The 19,413-nt window shown below is 47.1% G+C and overlaps 1 protein-coding gene and 1 long non-coding RNA gene across 2 annotated transcripts in view; one reads left to right on the top strand and one right to left on the bottom strand.

Annotated features, from left to right (window-relative positions):
• The first annotated feature begins 207 nt into the window (after nt 1-207).
• Nucleotides 208-19,413, top strand: part of Tbc1d10a (TBC1 domain family member 10A) — a 34,078-nt gene continuing 14,872 nt past the window's right edge. Inside the window, exon 1 of the mRNA XM_038318822.1 lies at nt 208-476. Within this exon, the coding sequence (XP_038174750.1) occupies nt 268-476 (209 nt within the window). The 5' untranslated portion in view covers nt 208-267. The remainder of the gene's footprint in view (nt 477-19,413) is intronic.
• Nucleotides 10,807-17,927, bottom strand: LOC119806807. Its single transcript, XR_005284271.1, has 2 exons — nt 17,864-17,927; nt 10,807-11,379 (listed from the first exon to the last, which is right to left on the bottom strand). It is a non-coding gene; the product is annotated as an uncharacterized LOC119806807 (long non-coding RNA).

A 19,413-nucleotide genomic window follows, 5' to 3' on the forward strand; every position in this document is an offset into this window, starting at 1 on the left:
GATTGGCAGCCAGGGAAGGAGGGTCCGTGGTCACGGTTGTCCCGCCCCCTCACGTCGGTCCAGTTGGCGCCAGCCTGGGAGAGGGGCGGGGCCCGGGACCCTCGGCACCCATTGGGCGCGTGGTGGGAGCTCCCTGGGGAGCCGCCCCCAGCTTTTCGGCAGCCAATGGGCGCGGTGCGTGGGCGGGGCGTCGGCAGCGTCGGCAGAGGCCGAGCGGCTGAGGCGGCTGAGGTGGCCGCTGGCGCTCTGGTGGCGGGCGCGGCCGGGATGGCGAAGAGCAGCAGAGAGAATGGGCCGCGCGCGCCCGCAGCGGGCGGGAGCCTGTCCGGGACCCGGGAAAGCCTGGCCCAGGGCCCCGATGCCGCCACCGCCGACGAGCTCAGCTCGCTCGGCTCCGACTCGGAGGCCAACGGCTTCGCCGAGCGTCGCATCGACAAGTTCGGCTTCATCGTGGGTTCGCAGGGCGCCGAGGGCGCGTGAGTAGCGCTGGGGTCTGGGCCGGGCGCGGGACCAGCACAGGCGTGGGCCTGACCCACCAACGTGTCTCCACTGCCCCATCCCCACGGACCCGCCCCAAGCGGAGTCTACTTCCTACCTACGTCTGACAGACAGACAACCCCTTCCTCCCTGTCCCCCACGCCGGTAACCCCCAGATCGAATGATCTGCCCCCTCCGAGGGACTGGGGGATAGCCACCAACACCACCAGACTCACACTAGGTCACCCTGGACCTTAGGCTGATTGACTTTGCCACCCCCTGACATGCGCACAGATGGCTGTCCCATACTTTCCCCATAGCTGTTCTCCACCTCTCCCTTACCCTATAGAATCCTTGTCTCACCCCCTCAGGATCCCCACCCCAGGAAATCTTAGGTCGACTTCAGGACTCCCGACTGGCCCCACCCCAGGTCACACTAACCTTATATCACGATACATAGACACGTTGACACTGACCAGCTCCCTCTCAGACAGACCCGTCTTATCACCTACAGTTTCTTTCCATCACGGAAAGGTCAAAGAGTGTCTGTTTCTCTCACACACACAGACCTTCTGCCAAAGGCATCTTTGTCCATTGTCACAGGCAACAGGTGAGCAGACACTCCCCCTTCCTAGTAATTTTAGGGTGACAGCCCCTCAGCACTAGGACTCCCTGTCAGCGTCAGACTCCCAGGCTGCTGTGTGCATGCATACTTCCTTCCCAACTCCAGATCTAGGACAGGAGAAGGAGGGACACAGCAGGATCCCCACTCATGGCGCACCTCACCACCCTTGAGCACCCAGGCACCCCACCGACCATTAGGAAAAGGTGAGACAGTGGAGTAGCACCTTCCCTCCAAGATGAGCATGCTGGACTATTCAGCCCTCTGCCCCACAGAACCTCTGGAAGTCAGTCCTGTCAGAGACTTGAGAGTCTGATGTGGTGGGCCCCTCAGGAAGATGGCCTCTAGATCCCACTTTCATCCCAGTTGGCCTGTAGTGTGAGACTAGTGCCATACAGAGAGCTGACAAGCCTCCTCCCATAGTGAGTGTGCTTCCCAGTTTCTAGAGACTGTCACCAGGAGAGCCTTACTCCAGAATCTAGCCTCCCCCTCCTCTGACTAGGTGTGACTGCCCAAGGTGTCCCCAGCTATTTCTGGGACTTACAGAAGTACTTGACTATCTTAAGAAACCCATTCTGTAAAGCTGTCCCATATAAATGTCAGTTCCGTATTATCACAACTCCCCTCCCCTCCAAGAGTCTCTTATTCCCCAGGCCTCCTCCTTAGGAGGAAAATCTTACAAATCCAGGCTTCTGCCCTAGAAGGAGTTTCCTCCCACCTACTGGATCTGTCTCCACCACCCCCTCTAGACTTGCTCACATTAGGCTAAGCCTCATCCAGTCCAAAACTAGGAGAACCCCTGATTCTCACCCTTCACCCTGACTCTGTCCTAGTTTCCTTGGTGTGAGCGTCATGTAGAGGATATTTAGGGTACAGGCATCAGGGATCAGGCGCCTGCAGTGGTGAGGTCTTGGGGTAGGAAGGGATTCAGTTTTATTTGTGGGGTCTTGGAAGTAACAGCTTAGATTTGCTGATAAATTGTAAAGCATGAGGATTCTTCTTCCATGCTTATTGAACATTTAACCAGATTTCAGGGTACAGGGCGATGCATAAAGTGAAGAAGGGCCAGACTTAGGGGTCATACTTGTTGGCTGTGTGACCTTGGGCAGATCTTGAATCCCTAACCTGTTTATTCAAGGGTAAAAATGCTACTGAGAAAAATGAGAATCTAATACATGAAATCACCCAGCACCCTGCCTGGCACAAGTAATAGCCCAAGAAATAGCTTTCTTTCTCCTTCTAAGGGTCTGAGAAATGAAGAGAAAAATGAGGGCGTACCTCTGGTATTTGTGGGAAGAGTCGCCCAACGGGAGCACCTCCCTTTGGCTCTCATCCCCAACCAGGCAGCCAGATGTCTATCTTCTCCACCCTCTGACTACAAACCTGGGATGTGACTCTGCAGATGCCCTCCACATCTCCAGTGTCTGGGAGGCCAAGGCTGAGTGAAAGCCCAGATCTACTTCTGTCTCCCTGCCTCATTCTCTTCAGCTTGTCGGTTAGCAAGATCTCTGGTATCAGAAAGCTTGGATCTTCCTTGTTTAGTTTATACTGTGGTTCTAAAAAAGCCAAAAGTAAGTCCCTGCCCAAGGCCATAGAGGGGAAGTTGTGGGAAGTTTCAGGGTGACCGCCCTGAACCTAGTCTCGTGGTTGAGGGCTAGGAGTCCATGTGCCATCCCAGAGAAGTGAAACATTAGCACAAATGTCCTGCAGCGGAGATGATGGGGACTCTGTCTCCAGATTAAAGGTCCATTTCAGACACTATGGGTCAAAGGTTGCCTCAATATAGGTCAGTTTTGGTAGTTGCCAAGGGCTGTGGGAATGGGAAAGAACTCAGAGGCTATCTCATTCTGATGTCTGTTGCATTGGCCTAAAGGATATAATAAAATTGTAGGCTAAGCTGGAATGGATCTTAAGAGATTGTCCAGTATAGCCTGTGTCCAGAAGATAAAACAGATGCTAGAGAAGCAAAAACTTGCTTAAGTTCACTTAGCATATTACAGCAGAACCAGAATTTGGATCCAGGATGTTAGAATCCAAGGTCAGGATCGGCTTCACCATCCGTAACTGTGGCCCTTCATCCCCAGCAAGAAATCGGTTGGCAGGCAGGCAGGTAAAACTGAAGATAACTCACAGGAATCTGCCTGCCATCACCTTTCCTTGCTTCCTCCACACTTCTTACACCCTCAACAGTGTAGGAGGCACAGAGTGTGTTGTCATTAGTCTGATTGGGTTAGGACTGGACCAGCCAGCCTTGCTCACCTCTTTCTCTCCTCAGGTCTGCAGGGGAATAAGTGCTCAATATTTATTAATTAAATGCTTTACTGATAGATGTACCAAGTCAGAAAACTAGACGTGAACTTAGAGGTGGCCACTGTCGTACAGATAAATGTGAAACAAGTATTAGCCCTGCTTTTTCCGTCTGTTAGGAGAGAAGCTGGGGCCTGAACCAGAGTTCCCTGTGCTGTTCCACTTTTCCAGCTTGTCATTCAGCCTGCTCTGGAGGGAACCGTTAGTGGGACTGAATTGTTCCCTGTCTTCTCTTGAGCAGTAGCCAAAAGGAAGAAAGCAACTAGCCCATGAATGACCCTGTGGGTGGCACAACCACAGACAGGCCCTGGCAGCATTAGTTCTGGGTTAGCCCAAGACTTAGCTGGGTAGTAAAACCCTAGGAAGACCTGGTGTTCTAAGCAGGGAAGAGTGGGAAGGGAGGAGTGACATTATCCTTCCATCTCTTGAGGGGGAAGAGTGACCTGTCTGATGGTCCTTCTGCAGCTGAAAGTTGGTCAGGAGGGGGAAAAGGCGTAAATTAAATCCCTGGTAGCTGGAGAAGTAAATCCCTAACCTTCCCTCCTTTTCCCAAGTGATTGTTAGCACTAGCCTGAGGCTGGAGCGTCCCACCCTGCCTCCGTCTGCTCAGTATGTAGGCCAGATGAGTCAGGAGTTACACTCTTTGGGATCCTGTGGGCATGGGCTTCCTGTTAGGGGAGCAAATGATTTGAGCTGAGCTCAGGGAGAAACATCTGGAACAGCAGTATTGTCTTCTTTAATCCCTTGGTTCCCTCTACTTCTAGCCAATTATATCAGCCTAATGACTTTGGAAGCCATAGAACTGGCTTAATTGGCATCCTTACAGATCGGTCTATGCCAGTTTTTGTTGAGGTGGGGCCAGGGCCCTCCTGGCAAGCCAGAGCCTGCCTCTTTGCTGTACTGCCTCCACTGCCTTTTTTAGTGTGTAAGCTCGGACTCTCCACTTCTCTTGAGCTAGTCTAGGTCCCAGGAGAGCATGGAGCTGGCAGTGAGTGGTCCCTGGGTCATCCATTTGAAAGAATACGACTGTACATGTGTGGCCCAGCTCTTTGACTCCTGACCATGAGCCTTCCCATTTGTTTCTCATTTCCTTTTCTCAGCCTCTTAGGAAAATCCCGTTTAATGGTCCTGTTCTAGAGCCTCAAACAAGATCTGACTTGGTAAAGGCTAAAGGAGGAGGCAGCTCACCAGGTGCTGTCCTGGGAAGGTGCCTATGTGTCCACTCACTAGAAATCCTAAGCTGTGGGAAAGAGATAAGCGGTGGAGCCTGCTTGATGTTTTGTCTTCCCAGCATCTGGCCTGAAACAGAACCTGGGAGTAGGGGACAACAATACCTAACTGAGGCTCAGTCACTCAGTCTGTTTACATCAGGATGGGGGAAGAAGGTAGTCCTGGACCCTCTCCTAATACAACCTTTGAAGTCTGGCTGTCTGTGTGACCTTGAACTTGCCGCCTCATTTCTGAACGTCAGTCTTACCCATGAAAAGATTATGCTAGTGCTGACATCTGGGGATTGCTGTGAGGTTTAAATGAACTACTGTGTGAAAAGAGCCTGGGACAGAGTAGGTGCTCAGTAATATTCTTTCCTCAGGTCATAGTGAGGCCCTGCCCTGTGGGCAAGAGAAAGTCCTAATCAGGTGAACTTCACTTCCCTTAAAGGGGTAGTAGTGCCCATTCTGAACACAAGCACCTGAAGACCTCAGAAAAGAGTGCCCCAAATTCATCACATGACAAATCCTGAAGCAGCCAGACCAGTTTTCTTCCTCCAGGTGGGTTCCTTGGGGGGAATCCTACAAGGGAGAAAATTGGCCTGGCTGCCCCACTGGCAAACCAGAACTCCTGCTTAAAAGCTCCCTTAGCCAGGACTTTAGGGCAGCTGCCAGCTTGGGTTTCTCTGTTTCATCTTCCTTTCTCCACCTCTCCTGCCTCACACTTCCCTACTCCTTGTCTAGCCCTGCAAAGGCCAGCACAGATTAGCTCTTTATTTCTGCTTAAGTAGTGAGGTAGTCAGCCCATGCAGCAGCCTGGGGAGTCAGCTAAAGGCTTCATTTTGCTAGCTTAGCCACTTTAGCAGTGAGCTTATTTCCCAGACACTCTTGAATACTTGCTCTGCCAGATGCTGTGATTGGATAAAGAACTGAACAAGACATCTCTGTCTTGTTGCCCTCAAGGAATTCAGACTGGTTGAAAGACAGAACCACAAACAAATCTTTGCAATGTTGAGTGATAAAGACTGTAATTGAGGTGTGCAGCTGTTGTTAGTATCTACAGGAGGAAGCGGCAGCTTTGCCTACAGGAGCCTATGAAGAAGTGCCCTTTGATCCCAGCACTCAGAAGGGACAAACAGGGTCTTTTCATTGGATGGAAAGGACTTATATGCAACATTCCACCCAAAAGCCAGCTCTTTGAGAAGTATATAATGTGCTCAGAGCAGTGGTGGCAGGCAAGATAGAAGCTGGGTTAGGCTAGAAAAGAGGTTAGACAGACAGTTAAGTTAGCCTTGAATGCCAGCCTGAGTCCTCCTGTGTTTCAGAGGTTGTTGAAGATGACAGAAAGAGGATCTGGATCACAAGTGATGAAATTGTCATGAGAATCCAAGATAGGCCAAAGGATCTATGGTGGGACTTGGAAGAGGGAGGGAGAGACTGGCAAGTCATTAGCGCTTGGACTGTAGCTACCCCTGAGAGTGACAGAGGTAGAAAGGCCTCTCACACGGCCTATTCTGGAGCCTTGGCAGTGGCCTGCTGCTGATTTGCCTTTGTCATATCCCCAAGGTGCATAGCTTGGCTGGAATGCCCAGGGCACATCAAGGGGCTCTTTGTCTCTTTCTAGCAGGACAGAGAGTTGGCTGACCTGGCTGGAGGAGGCGGGAGGGTGAGTAACACTGAGCTTTATAGTTGCTGCCTGGTAAACAAATTGGATGGTATGAAAAGCTACAAGGAGAGCCAAGCTTCTCTCCAAGGAGCTAGGAATGAGGCTGAGGACAGAGAAGTAGCATGGCAGCTGGGACAGGGGACTTGGGGCTTTCGGCCTAGTGTAAACTGATCAAGGGGAGGAGGATGACAGCCAGGGGTTAGTCTGATTTTATGGAGTATCTTGATTTTCTTCCAGCTGGTGCCCTAGCTGGGACAGGTGAGTCCAGTGTCTATGAGAGGCAGTCTTAGAGATCAGAGATTCTGGCTGGAAGCATAAGGCTACGGAATGGGGAAAGTGCTCTTAACTCAGCACAGGTGTATGAGGGTGCTGGTGCCAGCTTTCCAATTGATTTCTGTGGTTTATGGCTTAAGCATGTTTCCTCATTCAATCACAGGCTAGTTCTCTGCTTTTTATCCAGCATTTACTGTATGTATAGCCCTGTGTCAGCTTCCAGATAGAAACCAGTCTTACTTTCAAATGACTTATAGTCTAACAGGGAAGTTGTACATTAGACAAGTGGTTACAGGTGCAGCTGTGCAAAGGCTTGTGAGGCTCAAATAAAATAACTGGGTTAGGAACACAGTGCAAAGGCTTCTGAACAGGGCTCAAAAGACCTAAGTCCTGGTCCTCCCTGAGTTACTAAGTAGCTGTGTGGCCTTAAGAAGGCTGCTTGGTCTTTTTCTTTTTTATTGATTTTTATTGAGTTCTACATTTTTCTCTGCTCCCTTCCCTGCCTCTCCCCTCCCCTTCAACCCTCTCCCAAGGTCCCCGTGCTCCCAATTTACTCAGGATATCTTGTCTTTTTCTACTTCCCAGATAGATTAGATCCATGTATGTCTCTCTTAGCGTTCTCATTGTTGTCTAGGTTCTCTGGAATTGTGGTTTGTAGGCTGATTTTCTTTGCTTTATGTTTTTTTTGTACTTTGAATGAGTCCATATGATAATTGTCTTTTTGGATCTGGGTTACCTCACTCAAAATGATGTTTTCTAGCTCCATCCATTTGCCTGCAAATTTCAAGATGTTGTTATTTTTTTCTACTGTGTAGTACTCCATTGTGTAAATGTACCACATTTTTCTTATCCATTCTTCGGTCGAGGATCATTTAGGTTGTTTCCGTGTTCTTGCTATGACAAACAAAATTGCTGTGAACATAGTTGAGCACATGTCCTTTTGGCACGGTTGAGCATCCTTTGGATATATACCCAAAAGTGGTATTGCTGGGTCTTGAGGAAGGTTGTTTCCTAATTTTCTGAGAAATCACCACACTGATATCCAAAGGGGCTGTACCAGCTTGCATTCCCACTAGCAATGCAGGCGTGTTCCCTTTTCCCCACAACCTCTCCAGCATAAGTTGTCATCAGTGTTTTTGATCTTGGCCATTCTTACAAGTGTAAGATGGAATCTCAGAGTTGTTTTGATTTGCATTTCTCTGATGGCTAAGGATGTTGAGCATTTCCTTAAATATCTTTCAGCCATTTTAGATTCCTCTGTTGAGAGTTCTCTGTTTAGGTCTGTACGCTATTCTTTATTGGATTATTTGTTCTTTTAATGACCAATTTCTTGAATTCTTTGTGTATTTTGGAAATCAGACTTCTGTCTAATGTGGGATTGATAAAGATCTTTTCCCATTCTGTAGGCTGTTGTTTTGTCTTGTTGACTGTGTCCTTTGCTTTACAGAAGCTTTTCAGTTTCAGGAGGTCCCGTTTATTAATTGTTTCTCTCAATATCTGTGCTCCTGGGGTTATATTTAGGAAGTGGTCTCCTGTGCCAATGTGTTCAAGTGTACTTTCCACTTTCTCTTCTATGAGGTTTTCAGTGTGGCTGGCTTTATGTTGAGGTCTTTGATCCATTTGGACTTGAGTTTTTTCATGGTGATAGATATGGATCTATTTTCATTCTTCCAGTTTGGCAGCACCATTTATTAAATATGCTTTCATTTTTCCATTCGATATTTTTTGCTTTTTTGTAAAAAATCAGGTGTTCGAAAGTGTGTAGATTAATATCCAGGTCTTCAATTCAGTTCCATTGGTCCTCCTGCCTGTTTTTATGCCAATATCAGGCTGTTTTCAGTACTGTAGCTCTGTAGTAGAGTTTGAAGTCAGGAATTGTGATGCCCCAGAAATTCTTTCATTGTACAGGATTGTTTTGGCTATCCTGGATTTTTTGCTTTTCCATATGAAGTTGAGTACCGTTCTTTCAAGGTCTGTGAAGAATTTTGCTGGAATTTTTCTGGGTATTGCATTGAATCTGTAGATTGCTTTTTGTAAGATTGCCATTTTTACTATGTTAATTCTGCCTACCCAAGAGCATGGGAGATCTTTCCACTTTCTGGCGTCTTCTTCAATTTCTTTCTTCAAAGATTTAAAGTTCTTGTCACACAAGTCTTCCACTTGTTTGGTTAGAGTTACTCCGAGATATTTTATGCTATTTGTGGCTATTGTGAAGGGTGATATTTCTCTGGTTTCTTTCTCAGCCCATTTATCATCTGTGTACAGGAGGGCTACTGATTTTTTTAAGTTAATCTTGTATCCTGCTACATTACTGAAAGTGTTTATGAGTTGTAGAAGTTCCTTGGTAGAATTTTTGGGGTCGCTTATGTAAACTGTCATATTATCAGCTGCTTGGTCTTTCTAAACCTCAGTTTCCCCGCAGAGAAAATAGAGCTCATCTATCTCAAACATTCTGAGAAATGGCCTTGGAAAAATGCTTTGGTAGGTACCATCAACACCAGGGATCATTGTGGCACATTCCACACAAGCCAGCACTTCCAGCATACTTTGTTCCTCTTGGATGAGCTTTGTGCACTGAACCAATGGTCCTCATGTATGTGGAGATGTATTTAGATGGAAGGAAGCTTTATTTCTTTTTTTAAAATCAGATTTATCTCTTTTTTAATTTTAGAAAGAGCTTTTAGTCTTTGAGGTTATAATATATCATTTCTCTTTTCCTTCCCTCCAAACCCTCACACACACACCCACTCTTTGCTCAAATTTATGGCCTCTTTTTTGTTTTGTTTTGTTTTTCAAGACAGAGTTTCTCTATATAATATCCTTGGCTGTCCTGGAACTCACTCTGTAGACCAAGCTGGCCTCGAACTCAGAGATCTACCTGCTTCTGCCTCCTGAGTACTGGGATTAAAGGCATGCATCACCATTGCTCAACTCAAGACAGGGTGTTTGTGTGTATCTTTGGAGCCTGTCCTGGAACTTGGTCTATAGACCAGGCTGGCTTTGAACTCACAGAGATCCTCCTGCCTCTGTCTCGCAAATGCTCGGATTAAAGGTATGCGCCACCACTGCCTGGTTATGGCCTCTTCTTTAGTTGTCCCTCATGTGTAGTCGTGTGTGTGTGTTTATTCCTAAATATATAAATACGGCCTACACAGTCAGTATAATGTTACTTGTATATATATATATATATATATATATATATATATATGTTTTCAGGGCTGATCATTTGGTATTGGATAACCAACAGATGAGCTCTTGCCAGGGGAAGACTATTTCTCCCAGTCTTCAACTCTCATCCTTAATTGTCTGTGGCTTTTTGTTTAGGGATGGGTCACTGTGTGCTTTCCTTCTTCCACGTTAGCATGTCTGTTAGTGTCAGTACCAGCCTAGTTCAGGTCATGTTTAGGCAGCATGTTGGTGAGACTTTCTGGGTGTATTTATTTATTTTTGAGACAGTGTCTCCCTATGTAGCTCTGGCCGGCCTGAACCCTTAGGTAAACCAGGCCAGTATTGAGCTCAGGGAGATCGGCCTGATTCTGCCTCCTAAATGCTGGGTTTAAGGGCCTGTGTCACTATGCTGAGCTTTATCTTTTTAGTCTCTGGTAACCATTACGGGAGCAATGGGAAATTGATGGAGTAATGGAAATTGCCTTGTTTACAGGCAGGGAAACTGGCTGAGCAAGGGATGGAACTGGGCCTGCTATCTGGGGATTTCAGTTTTCTATCCTACTAAAGCTGGTGATCGCCTTATGGCTCTTCTTCCTGCCACAGTCTTAGGACTTCAGCCCAGCCCTAAATGTTTACTCTTCCTAACAGGTCTCCTGTGTTGTTTTGTAACTGAGTTGTTACAAGGAATAGTACAACTCCTGTCCCATATCTGCACACACACTTTCTTACTTGCACCCTGAAATGAGACAGAAAAGCTGGGTGTGAGGGAACCAAGGGGGCAACATAGGTTCCAGGAGCTCTTGCTCATTCTCAGTGCATCTGGCCCTGGACACTGTGTGCACAGAACAGTCTTCCTAGTCTGCCCTCGGGAAGATGCTATTTTTTTCTTTTTCCTCCCTGTCTTGACTCACAGGGAAGGGCAACCTAGACTCGGATCTGAAAGAGCCCAAGTTCAAGACACCAGCAGACTTAGCTTTCAGGCCTCCTTCTGACACTTTCCAGCCATGTGACTTCTCTGGACATTGGTGGCAGTGGAAGAGGATCTTAGGAGGATGATGTTTAAAAAGCACCCAGCACATGTGTCCTCAATGCATGATGGCTTTGATGCTTCATGTTTATTTATCTATTTTTGGTTTTTCAAGACGGGTTTTTTTTTTTTTGTAGCCCTGGCCTTCACTCTGTAGACCAAGCTGACCTTGAACTCAGAGCTCTGTCTGCCCCTGTCTCCGAAACACTGGGATTAAAGGTGTGTGCCACCACTGCCCTGCTGACTTTCACACATCAAGTGTGAGATTTAAGAGCCAAGCAGATCTCTGTGAGTTTGAGTCCAACCTGTTCTGCATAGTGAGGCCATCTTGAGATACGTAAATACACAAAACAGTCTCTGCTCTCTTCCCGTCCCTCTCTCATGGGATTTTCGTACAATTGTAAGGAAGTAAGGCAATGAAGGCATGAAGACTCTGCTTCCCTCGTGTGCTCTGCTCACTCGTCCATGGTCTTGGGGGTAAGGCAGGAGCCAGTTCTACTCAGCTTGAGGTCAGGAGTTCCCTGACCAACCAGGGCAGGTTGGGAATTCCCCCATTAGTTCCTTATTGAGTCGTTTGCAGCAAGGCCCTCTGACAGCCCTGACTCTAGGTCTGCTTTTCCTTCTATGTGGCCTGTGAAGAAAAAAACAGAAGTGAGAGAGGAGGTAGGCTTACTGATAACTTCAGGGCCAGTGTGTGGCCAGAGGGCTGCCTGGGTCCTGTGTCGTCCTAGGGTCACCCAGTAGTCGCCTGAGGAAGAGTCCAGGTTTGCCTCATAATTGCCATCAGCACTCTCCCTCTTTGTGCCTTGTGGACTTTTGTCCTGGCTTTCTGGCATGCCTAGGTGACCCCTCCAATTCTCTCGCCATTGTTATCTGATGCCATCTCACAAAGGAGCTTGCGTGGTAGCCTTGTCACTGTCTCTTCTGACTTAACTCTGGGAGATGTGGTTATCATTATAACCCCGATTTTACATCGGCAGAAGCCTCACCCCAGAGAGCTAAAGTGACTGGCAAAGTGTTGCACTGCTTGTGAGTTGGAGTTCATTGAGCGCTAATTTCCTGGGGCCAGTCAAAGTTTGTGTGCATTTCATCGAGTGGTGCAGTGGGGTGGCATAGTCAGAGAAGAGCAGAAGGCCTGTCCTCACCTGCCAGGGATTGCTTGCCATATACCCTGGGCAGTGATTAGCTTGTTGAAAATCTGAGTTTTCTCATCTGCCCAGTGGGGCTGGTAATTGGAGAATGCATCTCATGGGCTTTGTTATCAGGGTTAAATGAAATGATGTCAATTGGATGCTGAGCGGTGTCTGGTGCTTAGCAAGTGCCTGGTAAGTGTTATTACAGACTTCAGTCAAGTTAATTGAATAGAACTATAATGTTGTAAAAGGCCATCTTCAAGCAGATCTGAGCTCAGTCCTATGCTAGCCTTCAAGATCCTTCAAGATCCAGAGCTGTGTTAGGCTGGAGAGGGCATACTCCTACTGTGCATCTGTCTGTTCTTAAGGCAGTCAGTTTTCCCAGCTTACTGCTGAGAACTCAGTCCTGAGGTCACAAAGCAAATTGTTCACCATGTGTTGATCAAGTAAGTGCCAGCTAGGTAGTAGGTAATAGTCTTAGCCTGATCCACACTGTAGAGAATGACCTGATGGGCTCTCTAGGAGCATACCTCCTCAAGGAATGCTGCCTCAGCAGAGCAGAGGTCAGGTGGGGAAGCTGGACCTGCTCTGCTGGACTGCTCACATTCCCCACACAAGCCATGCCCTTCCTGTTAACTTGCGCTTGTGCATACTGGGCCTTCTGCCTGCTATGTTCTTTCCCCCTTTCTCAGCCTAGCCACTTCCTGTCAGCCTTCAAACCTCAGTTTAAAAGTCAGCTCCCCAAACATCTCCACCGTCACCCTGGGGCTTCTTTCAGATTCCTAGCACCTTTCACATGCTTTGTGCCTGCTTTTCAGTGTGTATGAGTTATTTATCCACCCAGCTGCTTCTGCACCATTGGCTTCTTCAAAGGCAGGGTCTGTATTTTATTCATCTTTACTGTAAGGCTCTGGAGAGAAATGTGTGGAATGAAATGTGCTGATTGTGCTGTGCCTGGAGCAGTTAGAGGCGATATAGAAATGAGAGGCAGTTTTGGATGAGATCTTCAGTGGTCAGTAGGAGCCAGGTAGAAGTGGAGGGAGGCTGAGAGAAGTGGCTCAGGGAGGGGGCACCTAAAGGTAAAACTAGGAGAGAGAGGAGTAATGTGCAATGGACAGGAGAATGGGAGAACCAGGGCCTACAATTTTTGTTGTAGATGGGGGGCAATAGGGAGCCAGGAAGTTTCAGAAGGAGGGCCCTTGTGAACACAGTGAGTCAGGACAGTAGGTGAGAGCTAACAGTTTGGTAAGGATGGTCTAGGGAGTCACACATGGATCAGGATCAACTCTGGGCGTCTACAAGGGAATTGTGAGCTAAGTGCTCAGTCACAAGCAGAAAATGTCCAACACCACTCTGCCTGAGCACAGCTAGGTTTTGGGAAAGTGGTGGCTTCTGTTAGGAAGAGCTTCCACAGCTTCCTGTAGTTGTCAGGGAGAGCTGCCCTGGGCATTCTGCTATCTGTGCCCTCCCCAGCTTAGTGGACTAAAAGATGATTCCTTGAGTTTTGGAGTCTGCAAAACAGAACAGGGTGGAGCTGAGTAGAGTGGAGAGCTGGGCAGAGGCCAGGATGCCGAGGCCAGTGAAGGGTGGAGAGAACCTGTTTACCATTGTGCACTGACCCAGAGCCGGAAGGAGCAGAGCCAGTAAGTGCCTCATGGGATAGAGAGGTTGGCCCAGAACTCACTGCCACTGGGAGTGAGGGAGAGTAAAGCAAGCCAGACTCATCCAGACAGGAACCACTGCCAGCCAGCTCCAAGGCAGAGAGGCCAGGCCACAGGAGGGAGCACTAGACTGCCACAGACATCACCTTTTTCCTGCCACCCACAGCATGTCCTTGGGCAAGTCACTTACCCTCTGGCCACCAGACCTCCCCAGCTGTCTGGGAAGGGTATTCTTTTTGTTTTGTTTGTTGCTGTTTTGTTTTGGTTTTGTTACAGTGTTTCTCTGTCCAACAATGCTGGCTGTCCTGGAACTCACTTTGTAGACCAGGCTGGCCTTGAACTCACAGAGATCCATCCACCTGCCTCTGCCTCTGGGATTAAAGGCATGTGCCACCTGGAAAGGGTATTCTTAACTGTGTATTCTGTCGGGCTTGACTGTCAGCCATTTGCACACCCTTACCTACCTTCTCCCATACTCTGGTTTCCCCTCCCTTGCTATGAAACTGGCTGTAAAGCTATGTGTACCTTCAGGCATTACTACCTTTTAGAGTATGAACTCTAGAAGTTATCACCCAGTGTGTAGAGCCGGGCATCCTCTTTATCATATATCTTCCCAGCTCCCCTCTCCTCACTGGACTCATGGTTAACCATATTTCTCTGCATATTTCTAATTTCCCACACTTTGATTGGGATTTCCTCATGTGACCTTGTCTGTATCCTAGAGGTGCAGGTGTGAAAGCTGTTTCATGTTCTTCTCTTTCTTAACTTAGAAGGTAGGGAAGAGTAGGGAAAGGGAGTTGACGAAGACAGAATCTGTGTTTTGTGTGGGGTACTTATATCTATTAGGTTAGTGTCTGAGTGACAGTCTCCACTTACAGGCTATCTAATGTGGGCAGATTGCTTAACCATGCTGAATGGAGGTAATAAGAACCATTTCCAGGGGGAAATGTAACCCTGTAGTGGCTCAGCAGAGTTAGTACATGGGCAGCTCTTGAGACATCTTTACAGTTGCTCCCTGGGCAGGTGACATTAGCCACCTTATTAGAAATGAGAAACCTGGAGCTTAGAAGATGGAGAAGCAGAGCCCTTCTTTCTTTCTCATAGCTGAAACGTGATAGATGCAACCCGTGGTGACACATACCATTAATTCCAGTACTCGGGAGGCAAGAGCAGGTGGATCTCTGTGAGTTCGAGGCCAGCCTGTTTTACAGAGTGAGTTCCAGGATAGCCAAGACTGTTTCACAGAGTAACCCTGCCTTGAGTCCCCATCCCCCAAAATAAAGTGATAGATGCCAAGAACTATAGTTCATGTGTCATAGAATAAATGACATCATCTCGTGGACCTCTGTGACTTTCTACATAAAATGAGGATGATCTTGTCCTGCCTACATTCAGGAGCTGCATTTGGGGACTAGTTAGAAGAGAAAATGAGTGTGAAAGTTATGTCTGCAGATACAAGTTGTGAACTGGCTGCCATTTTCTGACTATCCATGGTGTGTGTTTATCCCTCATTGCAGTCCTGGTAATACAAGGTGTGTATTGTGGTCCCTCTAAAGATGAAGTAGTGCTGGGGATGCAGCTTGGCGAAGACTGCCTTTTTACATCATACACAAGGCCCAGGGGTGATGTAGCCGGAGATGAGCAGGTTGGGGGAAGCGCCAGCTCATGGTTTCCAGCGAATAGATGGAGGAACTGTAATGCATTCCTAGGTGGGTTGACTTTAGGGGTGTCCCATTTAGTATCCCTGATGAGTGAGATGAAAAGCACGAGTCCTGTGGTATGTGACTTCAGTAAGAATGTCTGCTTAGGGTTCAGGGAGTGCAGCTTGTAGGAGGGGAACCAAGGTGTATCTTCCACATAGGATATAAGGGTTCTGCGCATGTGCAGTACCTTACTGAGTTTGCCAGGCCAAGGGATTGAGAACAGAAGTCTAAAAGGACTAGGGAGAGAAACTTCAGGAACCTTAGGAACTGGGCTTGTCGCTCTGAGTTTTTGGAAGCCTCTAACTTCTGAGTTTTGGGAGGGCTTGCAGAGAGTAGGGTATGTGAAGTGTCACTGCCACCGTGGACCATAGGATGGCACAGCACAGCTAGGTCTGGGAGTCTAGGAGCCTGGCAGGATCTGTAGTCAGTCTCTGAGCTGCCCTCCTCCTGTTGGCAAACAGCAAATCGCCTAAGCATAGCATCTCCTGCTGAGGTTGTACTTGTCAGCAATGCTTGTCTATCCTATTCACCTTGCTGGGCAGTGTTACACATAGGCTGACTGACTACTCACTATTGCTGTAAGAACACAGGCAGGAGATGGACTTCTCCAGGGGCCTGTGGGCCAGATAAAACCATGCACCATCTGGAACAGGGTCTAGTTTCCCCATAGACTCCCATAGGGAGTCAGCGTCAGTGCGTGAGTTACGGTGGCGGAAAAGCTCTGGTCAGCCATCTACTTTCTACCTTTGTGACTTTACCTAAGCTTCTCTGATCTGGTCCACTCTCTTTATTGCCCAAATGGAAATTATAGTTAATCTGTTAGGGCTCCCTTTCGTTGAACATTAGAGAGACAAAGACAATTACTGTAGGTAGAAGTGCCTTGTATGCCTGAATATAATATATATGGAAGTTATGATGTCAGAGAAAATCAGGAATAGGAGTTACTGCATAAGTGAGACCTGATTCAACCGGCAGTGGGTAACACTAAACAGTCTGAGCAAACCCACACTGTAATGAACATTCTTTTCAGATGGAATGTCTCCATCCATTCATGTAGTTACTGGAGTCAGTTCCAGAGGATTATATGTAACTTTAAAGAGTCTTTTTTTGAGCCAGGTGGTGGTGGCACATGCCTTTAATCCCAGTACTTGGGAGGCAGAGGCCTGTGGATCTCTGTGAGTTTGATGCCAGTCTGGTTGACAGAGCAAGTTCCAGGATTGGCTCCAAAGCTACAAGAAACTGTCTCAAAAACAAAACGATTTTTTTTTTAACTCAGGAGGCAGTTCAAGCCAGCCTAGTCTACAGAATAAGTTCCAGGACAACCAGGATTACACAGAGAAAACGTATCTCAAAAACTCAAAAATAAATAAATGATTCTTTTATTAATACTTACTTTGTGTGTGCACGTGCACACACTTACATGTGTGCAGAGGTCTAAGGAAAATAGGCCTCAGGGATCAAACTCTGGTTTTCAAGCTTGGAGGCAAGTACCTTCAGCCACTGAATCATCTCACTGTCTTATAAGTAGCTTTTTGATTGTGTGAGTCTTAGTCTGTAGTCCAGGCTAGCGTCAAACTCACGACACTCCTCCTGTCTCAACTTTCCAGGTGCTGGGATGTATGCCACTATGCCCAGCCTACCTAACTTAAAAAAAAAAAAACTGTATGAAATTGATTTGAAAATCAGAGTGCATATTTCTACATGTAAGGGAAACTTATTTCATAAAACATTTCAGTTATATGAATGTATACTTAGTATAGAATGTGGGTCTTACCGTGGGCCTCAGTTTAAAGTCTGAGAAACAGTGTTGCAGGCCAGATGAAGGTCTGCAAGTTGCACACGCGGATGGTCAGGCTGTGAGGCTACTGAGGATTTGGCCTCTAGAGATGCAGGACTGTAGCATAAAGGTCAAGAACACGGCTGTGGAGTCACCGCCCTTTGTTTCCTTTCGGCTTTACTTCTTAGAGTTGTGCATGTAGGTCTGGTATTCTGTTGTTAATGTGCAGAGTGACATCATCCTGGGGTACATGTGATACACACATGAAATCTTGAGACAGAATTAGTTAAGTAGTAAGTGATGTATAAATGCTAACTACTGTTGTTGTTGGGGGTTTTGATGGTATATGAGGCCCTGGTGCTGACAGAGAAGGGAGAAGAAAGAGCACATCAGACAAGAGTGGGTGAGTGGTTGACAAGGGATAAGCTGTATGTGTCTGTAGCCCCAGAAGGTGGTGTTGAAATTATAGGGAGAAGATACCAGGAAATTTTTGTCCTAGCTTGGGAAAGCACATTTAGCAGTAGAACCTGTTCAGCAATAGGATGGCTGCCATGGAGATAAGCACTAGCCTGTGCCGTTCCAGTAAAGGCTGACCCCAGAGATTGCTCTTAGTAGGCTCTCTGGGTATAGAAACCCCTCAGACCACCTTCAAGAAAGAGGATTGTTGCAGGGGGCGGCCACTTGTTTGTTTCGGCTGCCCAAAACTAAAATAACCACACAAAAACTGCATTAATTAAAACACTGCTTGGCCCATTAGCTCTAATTTCTTATTGGCTAACTCTGACATCTCAGTTTAACCCATTTCTATTAATCTGTGTATCGCTGTGTGGCAGTGGCTTACCAGGGAAGATTTGGCATGTCTGTCTCTGGCGGCTCCATGGTGTCTCCTACTCCGCCTCTCTTCCTCTCAGCATTCAGTTCTGTCTTCCCCGCCTACCTAGGTTCTGCCCTATCAACTAGGCCAAGGCAGTGTCTTTATTCATTAACCAATGAAAGCAACACAAACATAAGGACCTCCTACACCAGAGGGTTTTCTGGAAAGTGAGTGTGCTCCTGACCTGAGGCGCCCCCACAGATCATTTGGTCAGTTTCTCTCTCACTACTAGCAATTGGCTAGTTCCTCCGCACTGTCAGGAGGAAGCCACCTTAGGGCCTTTATACCACCATGCTGTTTAAAGCACTCACATCCTCCCAGCTTCATCCCTCAGCTCCCCTCTTGGCATCCTTTTAAAGTCAATTTACAGTATTGCCTGTACACATATCGAAGAAAACAAGCACAGAAAAGGAAGGGGGCTAACTTATTGGCTTTTGTGTTTGTTTTGTTTTTAGTTTTATTTACTGTGTATGAATGTTTTGCCTGCATGTATGTCTATGTGGAGGTCAGAAGAGGGCATCGGATCCTCTGGAACTGGAATTATAGACACCTGGTCAGTGTCATGTGCGTGCTGGAAGAGCACTCAGTATTCTTAACTGTTGAGCCATCTCTCCAGCCCCGGTAGGACTTGGTTGTTGTAGAAACCAGACATGCTTTCTAGGATCCTGACTAACACTACTGAAGGATCCTTTAACCTGATTTTTAAAAAATGGACATCGCCGGGCGGTGGTGGCGCACGCCTTTAATTCCAGGACTCGGGAGGCAGAGGCAGGCGGATCTCTGTGAGTTCGAGACCAGCCTGGTCTACAAGAGCTAGCTCCAGGACAGGCTCTAAAGCTGCAGAGAAACCCTGTCTCGAAAAACCAAAAATAAATAAATAAATAAATAAATAAATAAAATAAAAATAAAAATAAAAAAATAAAAAATGGACATCCTGTGTGGGAAGACATACCCACCTGTAGTTAGAAACCGTGTTGAGTGCTAGGGACAGCCAGGCCTCAGTGTCTGCCTTCCCAACCTCCAGATTAAGTTCTTTTACTGGAAGAGAAGCCATTTAAATGAGTATATTTCCTCAAAATTCCCCAGTTTAAGGTTTTAAATTTAAAACAAATCTTCTATTTGATAGGCACATTGAGAGCAATAGCTGTTTTTCTTTCTGGAAACTTGTCTCTTCGTTGGTACAGCCTAGAATCAGGGGTGTCTTAGAATCCAGGAAACATGACCTTTTGTTTTGTGCCCTGTTTGAATTCTGCGTTGCTGTTTGGCACTGGGGCTTTGAAACTGCCAAAGGTATCATCTGGTATCAGCTGACAGAACTTTCAGCGTGTTTGCCTGTGTTTGCAGTTGGGAGAATAGGTGTCCCTGAGGCCCTACAGTCTCATTTTACCAACAAAAACCAGACCCCGGGGTTAAGCTGGCATATAGGCAGGGATTTCATCTCAGGGGGATTCTTTGGCAACTAGCAGTTTCAGTTGTAAGTCTCATCTTCTTTGAACCTTAGTTTCCTATCTGAACAG

The sequence above is a fragment of the Arvicola amphibius genome, chromosome 1 (genome assembly GCF_903992535.2).
Source record: "Arvicola amphibius chromosome 1, mArvAmp1.2, whole genome shotgun sequence".
Lineage (NCBI taxonomy): Eukaryota > Metazoa > Chordata > Mammalia > Rodentia > Cricetidae > Arvicola > Arvicola amphibius.